The 18106-nt window shown below is 38.7% G+C and overlaps 1 protein-coding gene and 1 long non-coding RNA gene across 6 annotated transcripts in view; one reads left to right on the plus strand and one right to left on the minus strand.

Moving 5' to 3' along the window:
- The window catches only part of LOC308637652 (zinc finger protein 667-like), a 71594-nt gene that overhangs the window by 13420 nt on the left and 40068 nt on the right, over window positions 1–18106 (minus strand). Inside the window, exon 8 of one of the 4 annotated variants that reach the window (XM_081274245.1) lies at window positions 8627–8773. The exons of 1 other annotated variant lie outside the window; for it this stretch is intronic. In XM_081274245.1, the coding sequence (XP_081130371.1) occupies window positions 8642–8773 (132 nt within the window). In that variant the 3' untranslated portion in view covers window positions 8627–8641. Of the gene's footprint in view, window positions 1–8626; window positions 8774–18106 lie in introns of those variants that run through there. 2 more of the 4 variants (XM_081274239.1, XM_081274244.1) reach the window with 2 other exon arrangements.
- Window positions 66–17478, plus strand: LOC308637658. 2 transcript variants are annotated; one of them, XR_014019651.1, is made up of 5 exons: window positions 66–194; window positions 2949–3048; window positions 5176–5302; window positions 5730–5828; window positions 14366–17478. It is a non-coding gene; the product is annotated as an uncharacterized lncRNA (long non-coding RNA). The 2 variants fall into 2 exon arrangements; XR_014019652.1 differs by having other exon boundaries at window positions 67–194; window positions 5733–5828.

The raw sequence follows: 18106 nt of genomic DNA on the forward strand, positions 1-18106 counted from the left end.
TGAGGCTCCGCCGCCGCTGGGGGCGGAGCCTGCGGCTGGCGTCCCCCCAGCCTCCCAGCGCGCCCCTCGCCGCACTCCACTCCCGGCGGCCCCCGCGGCCTGGCCGCCTGCGCCAGTGCGCGGCGCCTTTGTGAGCGCGGCGGTCGGCGGAGGTTCAGCCCCGGGCCGCCCGCGCGCGCCCGAGCGAGGAGGCGGTGAGCGGGGCCGGGGGACGGCGTGGGAGGGCGCGACCTGTGCGACCAGGGACACCGCGCCCGAGACTGAGTGTTACACTGTGTCTGACGGTGTGACACCGCGCCCGCGGGCCGTGCTTGCGGCTGAGACTGTGGGGGTGACAGTATGACATCGCGCCCACGTGCACGGGCCGTCCTCGCTGCTGAGACTGAGAGTGTGACACTGTGTGTGACAGCGTGACAGAGTGCATGGGCTGTGCTTGCAGCTGAGACTGAGAGTGTGACACTGTGTGACAGCGTGACAGAGTGCATGGGCTGTGTTCGCGGCTGAGACTTGAGTGTGACACTGTGTGACAGGGTGCATGGGCTGTGTTCAAGGCTGATACATGAGAGTGTGACACTGTATGTGACAGAGTGCATGGGCTGTGTTCACGGCTCAGACTGAGAGTGTGACACTGTGACAGCGTGACAAGAGTGCATGGGCTGTGTTCATGGCTCAGACTGAGAGTGTGACACTGTGACAGCGTGCATGGGCTGTGCTCATGGCTGAGATTGAGTATGATACTGTGATAGTGTGTGCTGACCCAGCTCACAACTGAGACTGAGTGTGACACTGTGACAGTGTAACGGCGTGTATGGGCCATGCTTGCAGCTGAGACTGAGACACTGTGTGACAGTGTGACACTGTGCCAGTGTGCATGGGCCATGCTGGCATGTGAGGCTGTGAGAATGTGACACTGTGTGTGATAGTGTGACACCACACAAGTGTGCACAGGCTGTGCTTGCCACTGAGACGAGAGTGACATTGTGTGACAGGTGATGCCACGCTCACATGCGCAGGCTGTGCTCACAGCTGAGGCTTTCAGAGTATGATAGTGTGACATTGTGCCACCAAGTATTAGGGGGCCCATGACACCCTGTAAGACTGGAAGTGAAGTTGTGACATTGTGTGACAGTAAGAGATCTACAAATCTATGCAAGGGAGCCTGGACAGTGTGTGTTGGTTGTACCACCCTGTAACAATGTGGGAGACTGAAAATGTGTCTGATGCTCTCTATGACAGTATGAGACCACCCCATCATGTGAGATGGGGCCCGTGACCCCCTGAACACTGCTGTGAGGCTGAGAGCATGTGTGTAACACTGTGACAGTATGAGACGGTGTCAGCATTGGGGGGGGGGGGCACAACAGTGTATGAGACTGAGATGGAATGTCTGTCACTATGTGACAACATGACACTGTGATCTGGACTGTGACAGTACAGCACATGACACTGTGTGACAGTGAACCCCTGCCACCATGTATCAGAGGTCCTGTAACTGGGATTATGACTGCGTCAGATGGTATGACCTTTGGAGTCTGACCATGTAAGACTGTCACTGTGGGACCATGTGAGACTGAACACAGTTGGACTGGGGGTAGCTGGGTGTTTGAATTTAAGCCTTCTGATCCCAGGCCCAGGGCCCTCTCCACCCCATATACTGGGCAAGTGCTCTACCACTTTACTACGTCCCCAGCCTTCTTTGTGTTTTATTTTGAGACACAATTTGTTAAATTGCCCAGGTTAGATTGAAACTTGGGATCCTACGGCCTTAGCTTCCTGGTTAGATGGGATTGCAGGTGTGGGCCACGGTGCCCAGCTAGAGCTTCTTATACTCACTATGCTGCTGTGTTCTGTTTTGTTGTTGTTGTTTTAGTTTGTTTGTTTTTTCCCCTGCAGTGCTAGAGATGGAACTCAGGGACGCCAGATGCTAGACAAGCACTCTACCACTGAGCTATACCTCCAGCCCTATGCTGCTGCTTATTGCTTTATTCTTCAAGTTAGTGAGCTCTAGTGGAAAAGAACTCAGGGTTAAGAGGTTCCAATGACTGTCCACCAAGAGCCTTGTCTCCTACCTCCATCGACCCTTTCTCAGGAAATGCTCAGAGAAGTTAAGAGCTTGGTTTTTAGATGCATTTGTTATCAGCCAGGACCCAAAGCAGGTTGTCCTGACTCTTGTCTAATGTCTTCAGACAACATGACCCCTCTGATGCCCACTCTGTGTAAAGGTGCTTTCCCTAATACATTCACTTGGTGGCTTTCTCTCTTAATTCTTTTTAAAAGGTTGGACATATTTCCTTTCAACATCATCATCTGGTAGAAAGACTAAAAATTAAGACCTCATTTCCACTTTGGATTAATTATTACCATGACACTTTGGGTATGTTTTGGATTTTATTTTTTTAGACAGGGTCCTACTAAGTTGCTGAAGCTGGCCTCAGACTGGATACTCTTGCCTCAGCCTCTGGAGTCAACCTCTGTAATTCCAATGATGAAAAGCCTTCATGAATGAAAAGAGTGGAAAATCCTTCCTTGATAATGCCATTCTGTAGTTGCTGTTATTGTCCTTTTTTTTTTTTTTGAAATATTTTTTTAGTTGTAGATGGACACAGTATCTTTATTTATTTTTGTGTGGTGCTGAGGATCAAACGCAGTACCTCACATGTGCAGTGTGCTCTATCACTGAGCCTCAGCTCCAGTTATTGTTTATAATTTAAAATGAGTAGATAATTTATGCACAAATTATACATGGTATTCTTGAGATATAATTGTAAATTGTAAGTTCAGAATTCTTTTGAAAAACAATTGTCAGTTTAGATAAATGTCTCAATTCAGTGACACTGAAAGCTTCAGTTGCGGGAGGAAGAGAGGGAAGGAAAGATTGTTTCTAGGCTGATCACCTTGGGAGCTGCTAAGCTAATCTGGCACTCTATGGTTTCTTTTTCCCTCTCCAGCTCTATTTTCTCAGGACCCTGCCCCTCTTCCAGAGGGGAATTTGAAGGAGGAGGACAGAAGAACTCATAAACTCTTAGAAGTCTTAAAGCCATGTCCAAGGTAAGAAGCATTTCTCTAAAACACCATCTTATTTTTCAGGTTATACGAACATTTAACTTTTCTTCCATAATGCCATAGCCTAACAAAATCTCATTTATGGGGCCGGTGTTGGACTCAGTGGTAGAGCACTTGCCTAGCATGCGTGAGGTACTGGGTTCAATCCCTGGCACCACATGAAAATTTAAAAAATAAACAAAAATAAAAATTAAAAAACAAGTTAAAAAAATCTCATTTATGAGTGACTTGCTCCTTATACCTTTCATTCCAGAAAAAAAAGAAGTCCCCGAAAAGCCATGAACTTCCCTATTTTCCCCTAATTCGTATTTTCATTTTTATTCAAGGAACATTCCACCTCTGCTGAGCACATTATTTGAGATGATTTTGAGGAGTGAGATGTATTGTATCTTGAGCATAAGAGTGTGGATCAGCGGAGGCAGGGCTTTTTGAAGGTACTTTGGTGGAGTTTGAAGGGTAGAATTTTATGGGAATAGTAAATTCTCATTTTAGGGACATCCTGAGTTCACAGGAGGCTGGAGCTATGATATTCTAGGCCATCCAGTTAAGATTAGTGGAATTAATGTGGAAAATGGATACTTTTTTAAAAAAAGAGAGTTATGGGGGAAGCACTTGAAGCTACATTTTTTTAAAAATGGAAAAGATCTATAATAATGAAAATTGTAATAGCCTATGGAATTGGAACTAGAAGAAACATGAAAAGATCAGTATATAATGTCCAGAAACAAATATAAGAATTCCATAAGAATGGAAAATATTTACTCATTCACTGAATATGTAGTTACTAAAGACTGTGAACTAAGTGCTGTGGAAAATAAAAATAGACATTGTCTATGTAGAATTTAACATCTACTAGTTTGCTTATTATATGATAATGTACTGGTATAGTTTTAAATCAGTGGGGAAAGAATGGATTATTCACTTAGAAAAAAAGTTCTTCCTTACACTTAGAGATTTTGTACGTTAAACATTAAAAAAACAAGATTAAAATACAGAGAATGGTTGTATGAGAAATGCAGGCCAGATTTGGCCTGCAAGAGGAACATGCCCTGGTGAGTGAGAAATAATCTACAGCAACACTACCAATAGAACTTGCAGCCTTCTGCCTCAGCCTCCTGTGTCATGGGATTGTAGGCGTGGTCTACCATGATCACCCCAGTGTGATTTTTTTTTTTTTTTTTTTGGTACTGGGGATTGATTCAGGAGTACTCAACCACTGAGCCACATCCCTAGCCCTCTTTTGTATTTTATTTAGAGACAGGGTTTCACTGAGTTGCTCAACACCTCACTTTTGCTGAGCTTGGTTGGAACTCATGATCCTCCTGCCTCAGCCTCCTGAGTCACTGGAATTAAAGGCATGCACCACTGTGCCTGTCTCTCAGTGTTATTTTAATGCATACCTTTTGAGAATCTCTGCCAACAGAGATTATATTTAAAGTATGACTCTTACAAATAGCATATAGTTGTTTTTTAAAATCCAATATGGTAATCTTGGTCTTTTAATTAGTGTTTAGTACATTTTCATTTAATGTTATTACTCATGAATGTGTGTCTAAACCTACCATATTTCTGTTTGTTTTCCAGTTATACCATTTTTTCTTGGTTCCTTTATTTCTCCTTTTTTGCCTTCTGATACAAGCATTTTCCCCTTATTATCTTATTAAGTGCTATCAACTTTATAACCTTTTAGTGACTACTTTAAATAATATTCATCCATTACTTATTATATAATATCTTGTTTACTTCCCTAGTGTATCCTGGTTTCCCCAGATTGGGAAATGCCCTGACATTTAGTATGAATAACCTATTAGTTTATTCTTGATTGATTACAGTTTTCCGTCAGCCCAATTTTGTGTGTGTATGTTTGTATGTATGGTAGATCTTTTCCATCCCAATAGCTATTCTCTCTGAAATTGTATACTTTCCATCAAAGCAAGCAAAAAAGTCATCTACCAGTTATTTGACACGAATTGCTATGAACTTAGTACACTGTCAGAAGATTTTTCTATATGCAATAATATATCCAAAACTGAAGACAATTTAACTCTTTCACTTAGGCCCGTAGTAGGATTTGAACACTAATTGAACAAATATGTGTTTGTGCCATTTCAGAATTTGGTGACATTTGGGGATGTGTCTGTAAGTTTCACTCAAGAGGAGTGGGAATGGCTGAACCCCACTCAGAGGACTTTGTACAGGAAGGTCATGTTGGAGAACTATAGGAGCCTGGTATCACTGGGTAAGGAGGACTCCTTATAATTCAGAATTTTTATGCAGGTTTGCGTTCCAGTGTTTGGAGAGCCTCCAGTGTGCCTCCTGAAGGATTCTTTCTTGAGCGGGGTGCCCTGGTGTGTGCCTGTAGTCTCATCTACCTCAGAGGCTGTGACAGGAGAGTTGTAGAGCCCAGCAGGGCCAGCCTGGCCAGCATAGCAAGACCCCATATAAAAGTCTTTTTTCTTATGCTCCCCCAAATAGGTGGAGTTTTGTAGAATTGCTATCTTCATTAGTATGGTCCTGCAATTTCATCTTCCCCATTTTTCAGAATATTTTACCACTTCTTTATCTTCTTCCTATGATGCTCCCCGCCGCCCCCCCCCCCAGGCCTGATGACCAAGAAACTTGACTAATTTACAGGTGTGGCTAATTCCTCTTTTATCTCTTATAAGCAGGGATTTCTTTTTCTAAGCCAGATGTGATCTCATTATTGGAGCAAGGAAAAGAGCCCTGGATTGTGAAGAAGGAAGGAGCAAGAGGAACATGCCCTGGTGAGTGAGAGAACTAGGAGGCACACTGCTAGGGACAGTGTAGCTCCAGCTCAGAATGGATGCTTCCTGGGGGCTCTATTCAAAGCAGAGGCCTGAGAAGTAATATTTTTAGCATAGTGCCTTGATTTATTGTTTTTGTATATCTTCTCTCGAAAATTATTACCTTCTCCAATGACTCATTTTCCTGATCTCTGGGTCCAAATGTCAGTGTCTCCTTGTCCTTGTCTTGTTTTGCACTAGTTATTCATTCTATTTGTTTAAATCCAGACTTTGTTCCTTTCCAGATATTTATTCCTTTGATTGAAGGATTGATTCATTTTTTATTCACTTATTATTTCACTGAGTTTCTGTTTTGAGCACAACACCTTGCTAAATTCTTGGGATTATTAAAGAGTTTTATAAACCATAAAAAAAAAATAAAAAATAAAGCATTTCTTTTTTTTTTTTTTAATTGGCATACCAGGGATTGAACTCAAGGGTACTCGACCACTGAGCCACATCCGCGGCCTATTTTGTATTTTATTTAGGAATAGGGTCTCACTGACTTGCTTAGTACCTCGATTTTGCTGAGGCTGGCTTTGAACTTGTGATCCTCCTGCCTCAGCCTCCCGAGCCTCTGAGATTTCAGGCATTGGCCACCATGCCCAGCTCTAGTTTTATTTTCAAGTCTAAGTAACTGGAAGGTGATAGCACTTAATAGAAACAATCATAAGAAAATATCTTGGCAGGAGGAAAGATGAGGAATTTTGCTGGGGAAAAAAATTTATTCTCATGACATATGAAGGTTTCCAAGTGTAGAAATGCAACATGCAACTGGATTGGAAGACAGAGGTTCAAAAAAAATCGAATTTAAAGATGTCAGTGTGAATGAATGAGATCACTTGTCTTGAGAGTTTGAGAGGTAAAGACTTAGAGTCTTATTAAAAGCAGATCTTTGACAACTTTCTCAGAGTCCTTTGTAGTAAATTGACTCTGTAGATTTGTCTTTGGTTAAAAAATTTTTTCTACATAACTGTCCTTTTCATTATCAGATTTTTTTCCCATGATTTTGAACAAAATAATCTTTTTTTTTAAGCTTTATTTTATTTATTTATTTATATGTGGTGCTGAGGATTGAACCCAGGGCCTTGCACATGCTAGGCGAGCGCTCTCCCAGTTTCTTTAGTCTTTTCTTTGATAGTACTGGGGCAGTCTACCATTGAGCCAGAGCCCCAGCCCCAGCCTCACCCCCTGTCTTTTTTTTTTTTTTTTTTAGACTTGGTCTAAGTTGCCAAGGCTGACCTTGAACTTCTGATCTCTCTGCCTCAGCCTACTGAATTGCCAGGATTGCAGGCATGTGCCACCACGCCTGGCAAGTTTCTTATTTTATATAGTCATTGTTTTTTTTTTAATTTATTAGGTTGCCACTCATAAATCAGTTTTCTTTTTCAAGACCCAGCTAATAGATTTCTCTTTTTAGTGTTACTGCTCTTCTCTTTTTCAGTTCTTTGTTCTTTTGCTTTTCTTCCCTTACTGACTTTTTCTTTATAATTTTCTTCTTTATTTTGTTCTCTATGTTGCTGAAATGAGAGCTTAATATGTTAATTTCATTTTCTTTTATTCAGTAATGAAATTATTAAGAGCTATGTATTTTAAATCTTTTTCTAGAACTCTCTCCTACAGACTTTGACATTTAAAAGTTTTGTTATTGCCATTTCCCAAATAATCTACAATTTTAAAGTTCCCTTTCACTGAAGAATTGTTTAAAAAATAATTTTCTGGTTTTAATATATTTTGATCTACTTGTTCTATTGTATTTTATCAGATCCTATTAATATTAAGGATATTTATAAACAGTAAATTGTATCTACATAAATTATACAACTTAAGTAGTTCTGATATTTGCATATATCCTTAAATCTTCACCACAATCAAGCCACATAGTATTTAAATACCAAAAGACTACTTATGGGGTGGAGGAATAGCTGAGTAGAGCATGTCCAAGACCCCAGTTTCATCCCTTGTACCACAAAAAAAAAAAAGGAAAAAGAAAAAAAGATTACATCAAGCTCTGTGCAGTCCACCCTTTTCTCCATCTCCAGTTCCAAGTGAATACTGATACTTTCTTTGTCACATTAGATTAGGTTGCAGCCAAACTAAATGAAATCATCTACTGTGGCTTAGGTTCTGTCCAGCATCTCTTACTTGGCATGATGATCTTGAAATCTGCCCACATTGTTCATGTATGAATATGTGGCTCCTTTTTTTGTGGTTATTATCTTTTTAGTTGTAGGTGGACACACCGTATCTTTGTTTTTACCTGGTGCTGAAGATTGAACCCAGTGCCTCACACTCGAGGCAAGCGCTTTACCACTGAGCCACAACCTCAGTCCCACGTTGATCCTTTGATTGGTGAGGAGTTTTACATTGAATAGCATCCATTGTGAATGGATAAACAGATCACCCACCTGTGTTGTTTCCAGTTTGGGCTATTATAAATAAAGCTGCTATGAAGCTGTCATGTGAAGAACTTTGGGTAGACAGTTCTTTTCATTTCTCTTGAGTAAATATCTAAACTAGGTCATATGATAATTATACGTTTAACTTCATAAGAAACTGCCAAAGATTCCCAAAGGGACTGTCCATTGTACATAACCTCTAGCAATATATTAGCATCTTGTTTGCTTTATGCCCTCAAAAAATATTGTTATTATCAGTATTATTTTTAATCTAAGTCATTATAATGGTGGTATTGTAGTTTTGTTCTGTTCTGTTTTATTTGTACTGGGGATTAACCTGGGGACAATTTACCATTGAGATACATTCCCAGCTTTTTATTTTGTTTTGAGACAGGGTCTCACTGAGTTGCTCAGGGTCTCTTTAGGTTGCTGAGGCTGGTCTTGAACTTGAGATCCTCCTGTGTCAGTCTCCCAAGCCACTGGGGTTTCAGGCAGGTACCACTGCACCTGGAAATTTATACATTTATCCTTTCACCAGAACCACATCGCCTTGATTGCTGTAGCATTATGATTAATTTTGATATCAGATTGTGCCATTTGTTAAATCACTTTGACTGTTGGAAGTCATTTACATTTTAGAATGAAGTTTAGAATTTCTCTTCAACAAGGTTGGGTTTTGGTTGGGATTATGTTGAATCCATGTACCCATTGAGAGAGAAGTGACACCTTAACAACATTCTTAGCTAGGTGCAGTTGCACATGCCTATAATTCCAGCAGCTCAGGAGACTGGGGCGGGAAGATCATGAATTCAAAGCCAGCCTCAGCAGTGGCAAGGCAATAAGCAACTCAGTGAGACCCTGTCTCTAAATAAAATACAAAATAGGGCTGGGGATGTGGCTCAGTGGTCAAGTGCCCCTGAGTTCAACCCCAGGTAATCCCTCCCTGAAAAAAAATTTTTTTTGATTCTTCTAATCATGAGTATGTTTTTTTAAAATATTTTTTTAGTTGTAGATGGAGATAATACTTTTATTTATTTTTATGTGGTGCTGGGGATCCAACCCAATGCCTCACACATGCTAAGCAAGCGCTCTACTACTGAGCCACAACTTCAGCCCCCATGAGTGTGTTTTAATAAGCCATTTAGTATACTTTAATTTCTCATAGGATTATTTTATAGTATCTAGTGTAGTGATGTTGTATAGCTTTTTAAATTTTTTCCTGGATCTTTTATGGTTTTTGGGTATCACTATAAATATAATTTTTTAAAATTCTGTTTTCCAATAGTGTTCTGCTTGTATGCAAAGAATGTAAAGTGTTTTTATATTAACTCATTTCTACTATAAGTATCTTAAAGAGTTTCATATAGGATTATAGGAATTCTTTTATATATTTCTGAGGATTTTTCGAAAACACAGTTATAACATCTGCATATACAGTTTTATTTCTTTCTTTCTGATCATTTCTTTTTCTTGATGCATTGCAATAGCTAGCATCTCCTATACAATGTTGAATACAAGTGGTAAGAACAAATATATTTATGTTGTGCCATTCTTGAGAGGAAATGTATTCTATCCCTATTCCCTTGATGTAAGCTATAGTTCTTTCCTTAGATAATCTTGATGAATTCGATGCAATTCCTTTTAAAATATATTTTTTAGATATTGATGGATCTTTATGTTATTCATTTATTTATATGTGGTGCTGAGAATTGAACCCAGTGCCTCACACATGCTAGGCAAGTGTTCTACTACTGAGCTCTAGCCTCAGCCCCTAAAATTTTTTATAATGGGTTAAATACTCATTCTAAACATGATCATGCAGTTTTTCATCTTTATTCTGTATTAATATGATGAATTGCATTGGTGATTTTCAAATATTAAACCAATTTGCTTTCCAGGGATAAAACTCTACTTGGTCAAGATTATGCTTTTCATATTGTCCTGCATTTGATTTGGCAAAGTTTGACTAAATATTTTACATTTATGTTCATATGCTACATGGATTTACCCTTTTGTAATTTCCTTACCAAGATAATGCTGGCATTATGGAAATAAGTTGGGAAGTATTTCATCCTCTCCTATTTTATGAAAGAGTTGGGTATAATAGTATTGTTTTTCCCCTACACTGGTGGAATTCAATAGTTAAGACATCTATGCCTGGAATGTTGTTTATGTGGAATATTTTTATCCATTAATAGATTTAATGGATATAAGGGTTATTTTTGTTATATAATTCTTCTTGAATCAACTCTAGTAGGGTATATCTTTCAAGGGATTTGTACAGTTTATTTGAGTTGTCCAGTTTATGTATATGTTGTTCATAATATTTTCTTCTTAATGTCTATAGGGTATATGATAATTCTTTTCAGTTTGTTTTTTTTTTGTTGTTGTTGTTTTGTGTTTTGTCTATGGTACTGGGAATTAAATGCAGGGGTGCTCTACCATTGAGCTGCATCCCTAGCCCATTGTATTTTTATTCTGAGACAGGGTCTTTCTAAGTGGCTGAGGCTGGCCTTGAACCTGTGATCCTCCTGCCTTAGCCTCCTGCATGGCTAGGATTCCAAGTGCATTCGATCACACCAGACTCCTCTTTAAAGCTCTGATTTTTCTGACTTCTATTCTTTTTTTTTTTTCTCCCTAATCAGTGATCTTTTCAGTGAACCTACTTTTGGTTTTACTTCTCTGTCAATTGTTTTCTATTTTGTTATTTTCTCTACTTAGCTTTTTTTTTTCTATTTTCCTTGGGTTTATTGTGGTTTTTCTTCTCACTTAGATTGTTGATGTTTATACTTTTAGGTTTTTTTCTACTATAAGTATCTTAAAGAGTTTCCTTTAAGTACTGTTTTAGCTACATCTTACAAATTTCCGTGTGTTATATTATCATTATTGGTCAATATAAGATATTTTCTGATTTCTTTTATTAAACTCTTTGACCCATGAATTATATAGAAATGAATTGTTTCTATATAATTTCCCAGATGTGTGAATTTTACAAGACATCATTATTTATTCATTTTGAATTTAATTCTGTTGAAGTTAAAGAACATACTGTTTACTAAGACTTGGCTTATGAACCAGCATTCCGTCTATCTTATTGAACATGCTATCAATACCTGTTGTACAGTTGATGTGCATAGTGTTCTGTTAATATAAATTACATCAAGTTAGTTAATCCAGACATTATCTTCTATGTATCTACTAATTTTTATCTAGTTTTAGCAATTGCTGGATATAACATATTGAAATCACTTACTATGATTAAACAGTATCCTTTAGTACTTAATATTGTCAGATTTTGTTTTAAGGTATATGAGGCTATGCATTAGATGCATACACATTAATAATTATAATTTCCTGATGACTTGATCATTTATCATTGTGATATATCCCTCCTTGTTTTTGGTGATGCTCTCCTTTGAAGTCTGTTTTATCTGTGTGAACAGAGGCACTCTGGCCTGTACTTACTGTTTGCATGTTACTGTGGACAGCATGGGTCTTCTTTCTTACACTTGCTACCCTTTAACTGGTTAGGAAATCCATTAATATTTAGTATGCAGGTTGAACATCCCCAATCCAGAAATCTGAAATTCTCCAAAATCTGAAACTTTTGAATGCTGACATGCCATATGTGCAAAGTTCCACACCATGAGACTTGTTTTATCCATAAAATTATTTAAAATATTGTATAAAATTACATTCAAGCTACATGAAAGTTTATATGAAATGTGTTTCCACTTAGGTCCCATCCCTAAGATGTTTATTTTTATTTATATATATATTTTTTTCAAAAATGCAAAAAAAAAAATCTAATATCCAGAATACTTCTGGTTCTGACCATAAGAGGTACTCAACCTGTAATTATTTAGGTAGCTTGATTTTGGTCTGCCATTATCATTTTTTTTTTCTTTGCTCTTTTATTCTTTTGTTTTCCTCTTCTTTTAGCTTATTTGACTGTGTTTTAGAATGTTAATTTATTTCCTGGCTTTTTAGGTGTACCCTTTTTACGTTATGTTTTCAGTGGCTGCTGTTGGGCAGTAGTACTCAAAAATATGATCTTGAGATGAGCAGCGTCACCTGGGAACTCATTAGAAATTTGGATATTCAGCTCACTTCCCAGACCTACTCAGAAACTCTGTGCATGGGGCCCAGTGATCTGAATGTTTTTTCTATTTGTGGTACTGGGGGTTGGACGCAGGGGTGCACTACTATAAGCTGCATCCCAACTCTATTTCTGTGTGTAGGCATTTAGTGAACTATTATTTTTTTTTTTGAGGGAGGGGTCTCACTAAGTTGCCAGGGTTGGCCTTCAACTTGTGATTCTCCTGCCTCAGCCTCCTGAGGTGCAGCAATCTATATTTTAACAAGTTCTGTAGGTAATTCTGATATATTCTAAAATCTGAGAGTTGCATGGCTGTAGTGAATATAATATAGATCCCTCACTTATCAGTCCATTGAGAATTAATATTAAAAATCACACTACTTTTATTTTTATTTTTTTATTACAGTTTTATGAATGTAATCCTGAGTTTGCCTCGATTGAGTCTTCAGGACTGCCTCTTCATGTTGACTTTCTAGGGGACATTCATGAGTTGGTGTGTGATTATTTAGCTACAGGGTAGGAGTCTGCAAGAGCATTGAGGAAAGGCAGCAGGAGTAATCAGCTGCAATTCAGATCTGTTGTCTTGATAGTTTTCTACCACTTTTCCTTATCTACTGTGATATATCCAGCTTTCTAGTAGTATTTCAGTCATTTACTTCATTTGTGCAAGCAGATCATTCAAATGAAAGGACAAATTAATGTGGCGTTTCAAGTGTTATTGATTCACAATCCTAATCCTGGCCTATTCTAGGCAGTGGGTATTCAAGAAATAGGAAGGGATGGTTCCTGCATATACAAGTGTCCATTCTCGTGATGACAGAGATTAAATTAACATGTATGATAATGCGAACTAAGTTAAGTGCTATGAAGTGCCAAAGAACAGATAGTGCTAAGTGTGTAGTAATTTATATTAGGAGGTCAAGGAAGGTCACCTAGAGAGGTAATGTGTGAGCAGACCCTGAGTGTAGCCCACTAAGGGAGGGAAGAAGGTATTCAGGGTAGGCACTTTCAAGTGGGAATACCCACTAGCTGAAGCCCAGTAGGCAGGAGAAGGACAGTGGAAGGGGTCAGAGAACAGGCCCCACAGGATTATAGACCAGGCTAGGGATTTTGATTTTAATGTACACTGGTAAGAAATCACTGGAAAGGAGAAGGCAGATTAAGGCCTGGGCTGTTAATAAAAGCAAGTAGCTTGATACAAAATTTTTGTTTTATGTAAAGGAATCTTAGCTTCAAGGATCAATTGAAAGAAAATGTATGTTTAGTTGGAATTTAGCATATAGAAAATTATGCTCAGAAAGACCTTTCTCTAATTGCAAAAGTTTACACATATAGCTTGATGAACAAGCAGTTTCATGTGCATCCTAAGTCTTCTGGTGTGTGTTTAGTTTTGGGGGATCCATGGAGGCTTATTAGCTATATTCTTGACATTTTACACTTGGTGCTTTCTGTTGTTGTTGTTACTGGAATTGAACACAGGGGGCACTGTACTACTGAGATACACCAACTCCATCTTCAGGCCTTCTTTTTTTTTTTTTTTTTTTTTTTTTTGAGACAGGATCTTGTTGCCTAGGTCTTGTGGCTTTGAATTTGTGGTCCTCAGCCTCCTGAGTTGCTGGGATTACAGGCAGGCAAGACTGCACTTAGTTTATAAAATCTACTTTTTAAAGATAACCAACTTAGATTGAATGCAGAATAAACTGCAGCAATAGAGGAAAGATGAAGACTATAATATTAACTTAGATATAAAACAGCAATTGTGATTTTCAATGACCTCTTCAGTGTTTTGCTCTTCTAATATCACCTTAGTGGTTATATATGATTATTTTATTTCCTGAATCACCTTTCTTAAGCTCTCATTGTTTGTACTTTCATAAGTCTTAGAATGCATTGAGACATTAATTTTGAAATACTTTAGCATTTCATTTTCCCATTTTTGTTTTAGAAATTTCTTATAATGAAAATATACAAAATATGTTTGTTTTATTGATATATTTTAGATTGGGAGTATCTATTTAAAAACAGTGACTTTTCATCAAAGCAAGATGTTTATGAAGAATCCGCCAAAGCAGTGACACTGGGAAGAAGCCATCTCTCTCATAGCCTTGTGTGCCCCAGTTGGAAACACTGTGTAAGTGAGGACTGGTTTAAGAACAAGTTTGGAAGTCAGGAGTTACATTCTGATCAACTTACCATCACTCATAAAGAATTCCTCCCTGAAGATCAAAGTAATGAGTGTAATAAATCTTGGGAAACATTCAGTCTGGATGCAAGACTAAATATACATCAGAGATTCCCCACCAAAGAAAGAGTGCATAAGTGTGAACCACAAAAGAGATGTTATCGAAAAAAATCTGTTGAAATGAAACATAAGAAGGTGTATGTAGAAAAGAAACTTTTGAAATGTAATGAATGTGAGAAGGTCTTCAATCAGAGCTCATCACTTACTCTCCATCAGAGAATTCATACTGGAGAGAAACCCTATGCATGTGTGGAATGTGGGAAAACCTTCAGCCAGAGTGCAAACCTAGCTCAACATAAAAGAATACATACTGGGGAGAAGCCTTTTGAATGTAAAGAATGTAGGAAGGCCTTCAGCCAGAACGCACACTTGGCTCAGCACCAGAGGGTTCACACTGGAGAGAGGCCTTATCAGTGTCAGGTATGTAAAAAGGCCTTCAGCCAGATCGCCCACCTGACTCAGCACCAGAGAGTTCACACTGGAGAGAGACCTTTTGAATGTATTGAGTGTGGAAAGGCCTTTAGTAATGGTTCATTTCTTGCTCAACATCAGAGGATTCACACAGGAGAGAAACCTTATGTATGTCACGTGTGTGGGAAGGCCTTTAGCCATCGTGGATACCTAATTGTACATCAGAGGATTCATACAGGAGAGAGACCCTATGAATGTAAGGAATGTAGGAAGGCCTTCAGCCAGTACGCACACCTGGCTCAGCACCAGAGGGTTCACACTGGAGAGAAGCCCTATGAATGCAAAGTATGCAGGAAAGCCTTCAGCCAGATTGCATACCTGGATCAGCACCAGAGGGTTCACACTGGAGAGAAGCCCTATGAATGTGTGGAATGTGGGAAGGCCTTTAGCAATAGTTCCTCCCTTGCACAACACCAGAGAAGTCATACTGGAGAAAAACCTTATATGTGCAAGGAATGTCGGAAAACATTTAGCCAGAATGCAGGCCTTGCTCAGCATCAGAGAATTCATACTGGAGAGAAGCCTTATGAATGTAATATTTGTGGGAAAGCCTTTAGCTATAGTGGCTCTCTTACTCTACACCAGAGAATTCATACTGGAGAGAGACCCTATGAATGTAAAGATTGCAGGAAATCTTTCAGGCAGCGTGCACACCTTTCTCATCATGAGAAAATCCATACTATGGAGACATTCTTGACCATTTCCTCTTCCTCACCCTCTACATCTAATCAGTTGACAAGACCTGTAGGTTTGATCTCCTAATATGTACAAAAGCTGACCCATTTAATGCATTTCCATCATATCACCCTTATCCAATACATATGAATCTACTGCATATGGAAATGGCTTCTGGTTGGTTTACAAGGAGCACCATTGCCTCTGTCCATCATCAGCATTTCAGCCAAACTTGTATTTAAAAAAAAAAAAAAAGAGGTGTAGGTCACATCATTTCTGCCTCATTAAAATCCCTCAGTGACATTCCATCATTCTCATCACATTTCTCAAAATAACCTAAAAAGCCTCCTGCCCTCCCACAGCCAATACCTTATTCCAGACTACCTTCCCAAACCCTCTCTTTTCCTGAATATTTATTCAGAATTAAGTACTTATTCCAACATCCAGTAGATCTGGTGTCCAATCCTGACTCTTCCATTTTCTAGCCCTAATTTTGAGGAAGCAGTTTTTCCTTTGTAAACTTAAGTCTTATAGGAATAATAATGGTACTACCTCAAAACTTAATGAGAAAATTAAATAATGCATGTAAATTGCTCAGCAGAGTGCCTAGCATGATAATAACTCAAATGTTAATGTAGAATTAAAGACCATGGCATACAAAGAGCTGTTGGACTTCACCATAAGAAAGTCGACCAGCCGAGCAGTTGTGAGACCTTTCCTTAGGAGCAGCAGTGTAGGTGGTGAGATCTACTGCAATTCTCATTTGCGTCTCTGCTGCAGGGTAATGTGGCTTTACTTCAGAATGCAGAGATGTGGATACATGACCACTGGTAACAAGGACAACTTCATTAGAAATTCAAGAGTTCTCAGAAGCTAGATTTTATGCAAAATCACTTTTCAAAAGAGAACTGAGGGCTGGGATTTAGTTCAGCAGCAAAGCATCTGCCTCTCATTCACAAAGCCCTGGGTTTGATTACCAGTTCCAAAAAAAGAAAAGATTAAAAAAAAAAGAGAAAAAAAAAGATTTTAAAAAGAACTGAGATGTGTTCCTCATTTACATATAAACAAAACAACAAATTTTTAAAACTAGATAAAACTTCATCCGTAACCAGTGAAGATAGAGAATAAAGTTTGACCTGCTTTCCTAATTCCAGGTGGATGAATTGTCTCAAACTTATGTCATTTAAACTAAAGAAGCTGTTACATTTCTAAAATTCCAAATTACTAAAGGAGAAGGTAAAGTAGAACTATGGATGGATACTCCAACTGGCTGTCCACAAACATTGGTTTAATGTGCATTGAGTTTTAAATGAACCTAATACCTTTATGACAATGTTATTTCTAGTTCTCCAAAGTTCAAACCACTCGCCATTCCCTCATATCTACCCTGCTGTACTGTTTATACTCCTCCTGACTCCTGAAGGCTTTGAGTGTGCAGCAACACAGTAACCAGCTCACATCGGAACATACGAGATGAATGGAGGATGGAAATGAAGACTTGAGTAGACATTTATCAACCTCTATGGGAATTTTCAGCATGATATAGATATCAGTAGCCCACAAATTAATATACAGATTATTTAAACCTAGCAAAATCCTGAGAATTTTCCACGGCTTGAAGTATGTGTCTCTCTGTGTGAATGATTGTGTGTGTGAATAGACATATACATTCATAAAGACACACATATAAAGAAAATGCATAATAAAAGTCATATTTGACAACAATTGTTTCAGTATTTGGGAAAAATTGATTCTGCTCTGTTCAAAACTACTCCCCATCTGGGGATGGTGGCACACACCTGTAATCCCAGCAGCTCTGGAGGCTGAGACAGGAGGATCACAAGTTCAAAGCCAGCCTCAGCAACAGCAAGGTGCTAAGCAACTCAGTGAGACCCTGTCTCTAAATAAAATACAAAATAGAAGTGAGGATGTTGCTCAAATAAAATACAAAATACGTGTGAAGTCAAGTGCAGTTCAATCCCCGGTACCACTGCCCGCCCCCCCCCCAAAAAAAAAACACGAATCCTCTCCTCCTGTACATGAAAGTTACTTTAAATAGTTATCTAAATGTGGAACAAACACTAGAGGACAATGTAGAATCATTGAATGACGACAATCTCCCTAAATATGTGAGATCACAAACCTCCCTCCCCTTGCACATGAAGATTCAGGTTTGCTAAGAATTTCATAAAAGTCTTTATATGGTCAAAGACAGTATAACATTCTACTGTCATATATAACTAAAAAGAACAAATAAAATTTTTAAAAGATGGTATAAACAAAGTAAAAAGTTTTAAAATCCCAGATTGGGAGAACACACTTCTCCCTCCAACAGCAAAGAATATGAAGATTT

Source organism: Spermophilus citellus (assembly GCF_964194105.1).
Source record: "Spermophilus citellus genome assembly, chromosome: 18".
Classification (NCBI taxonomy): Eukaryota; Metazoa; Chordata; class Mammalia; order Rodentia; family Sciuridae; genus Spermophilus; species Spermophilus citellus.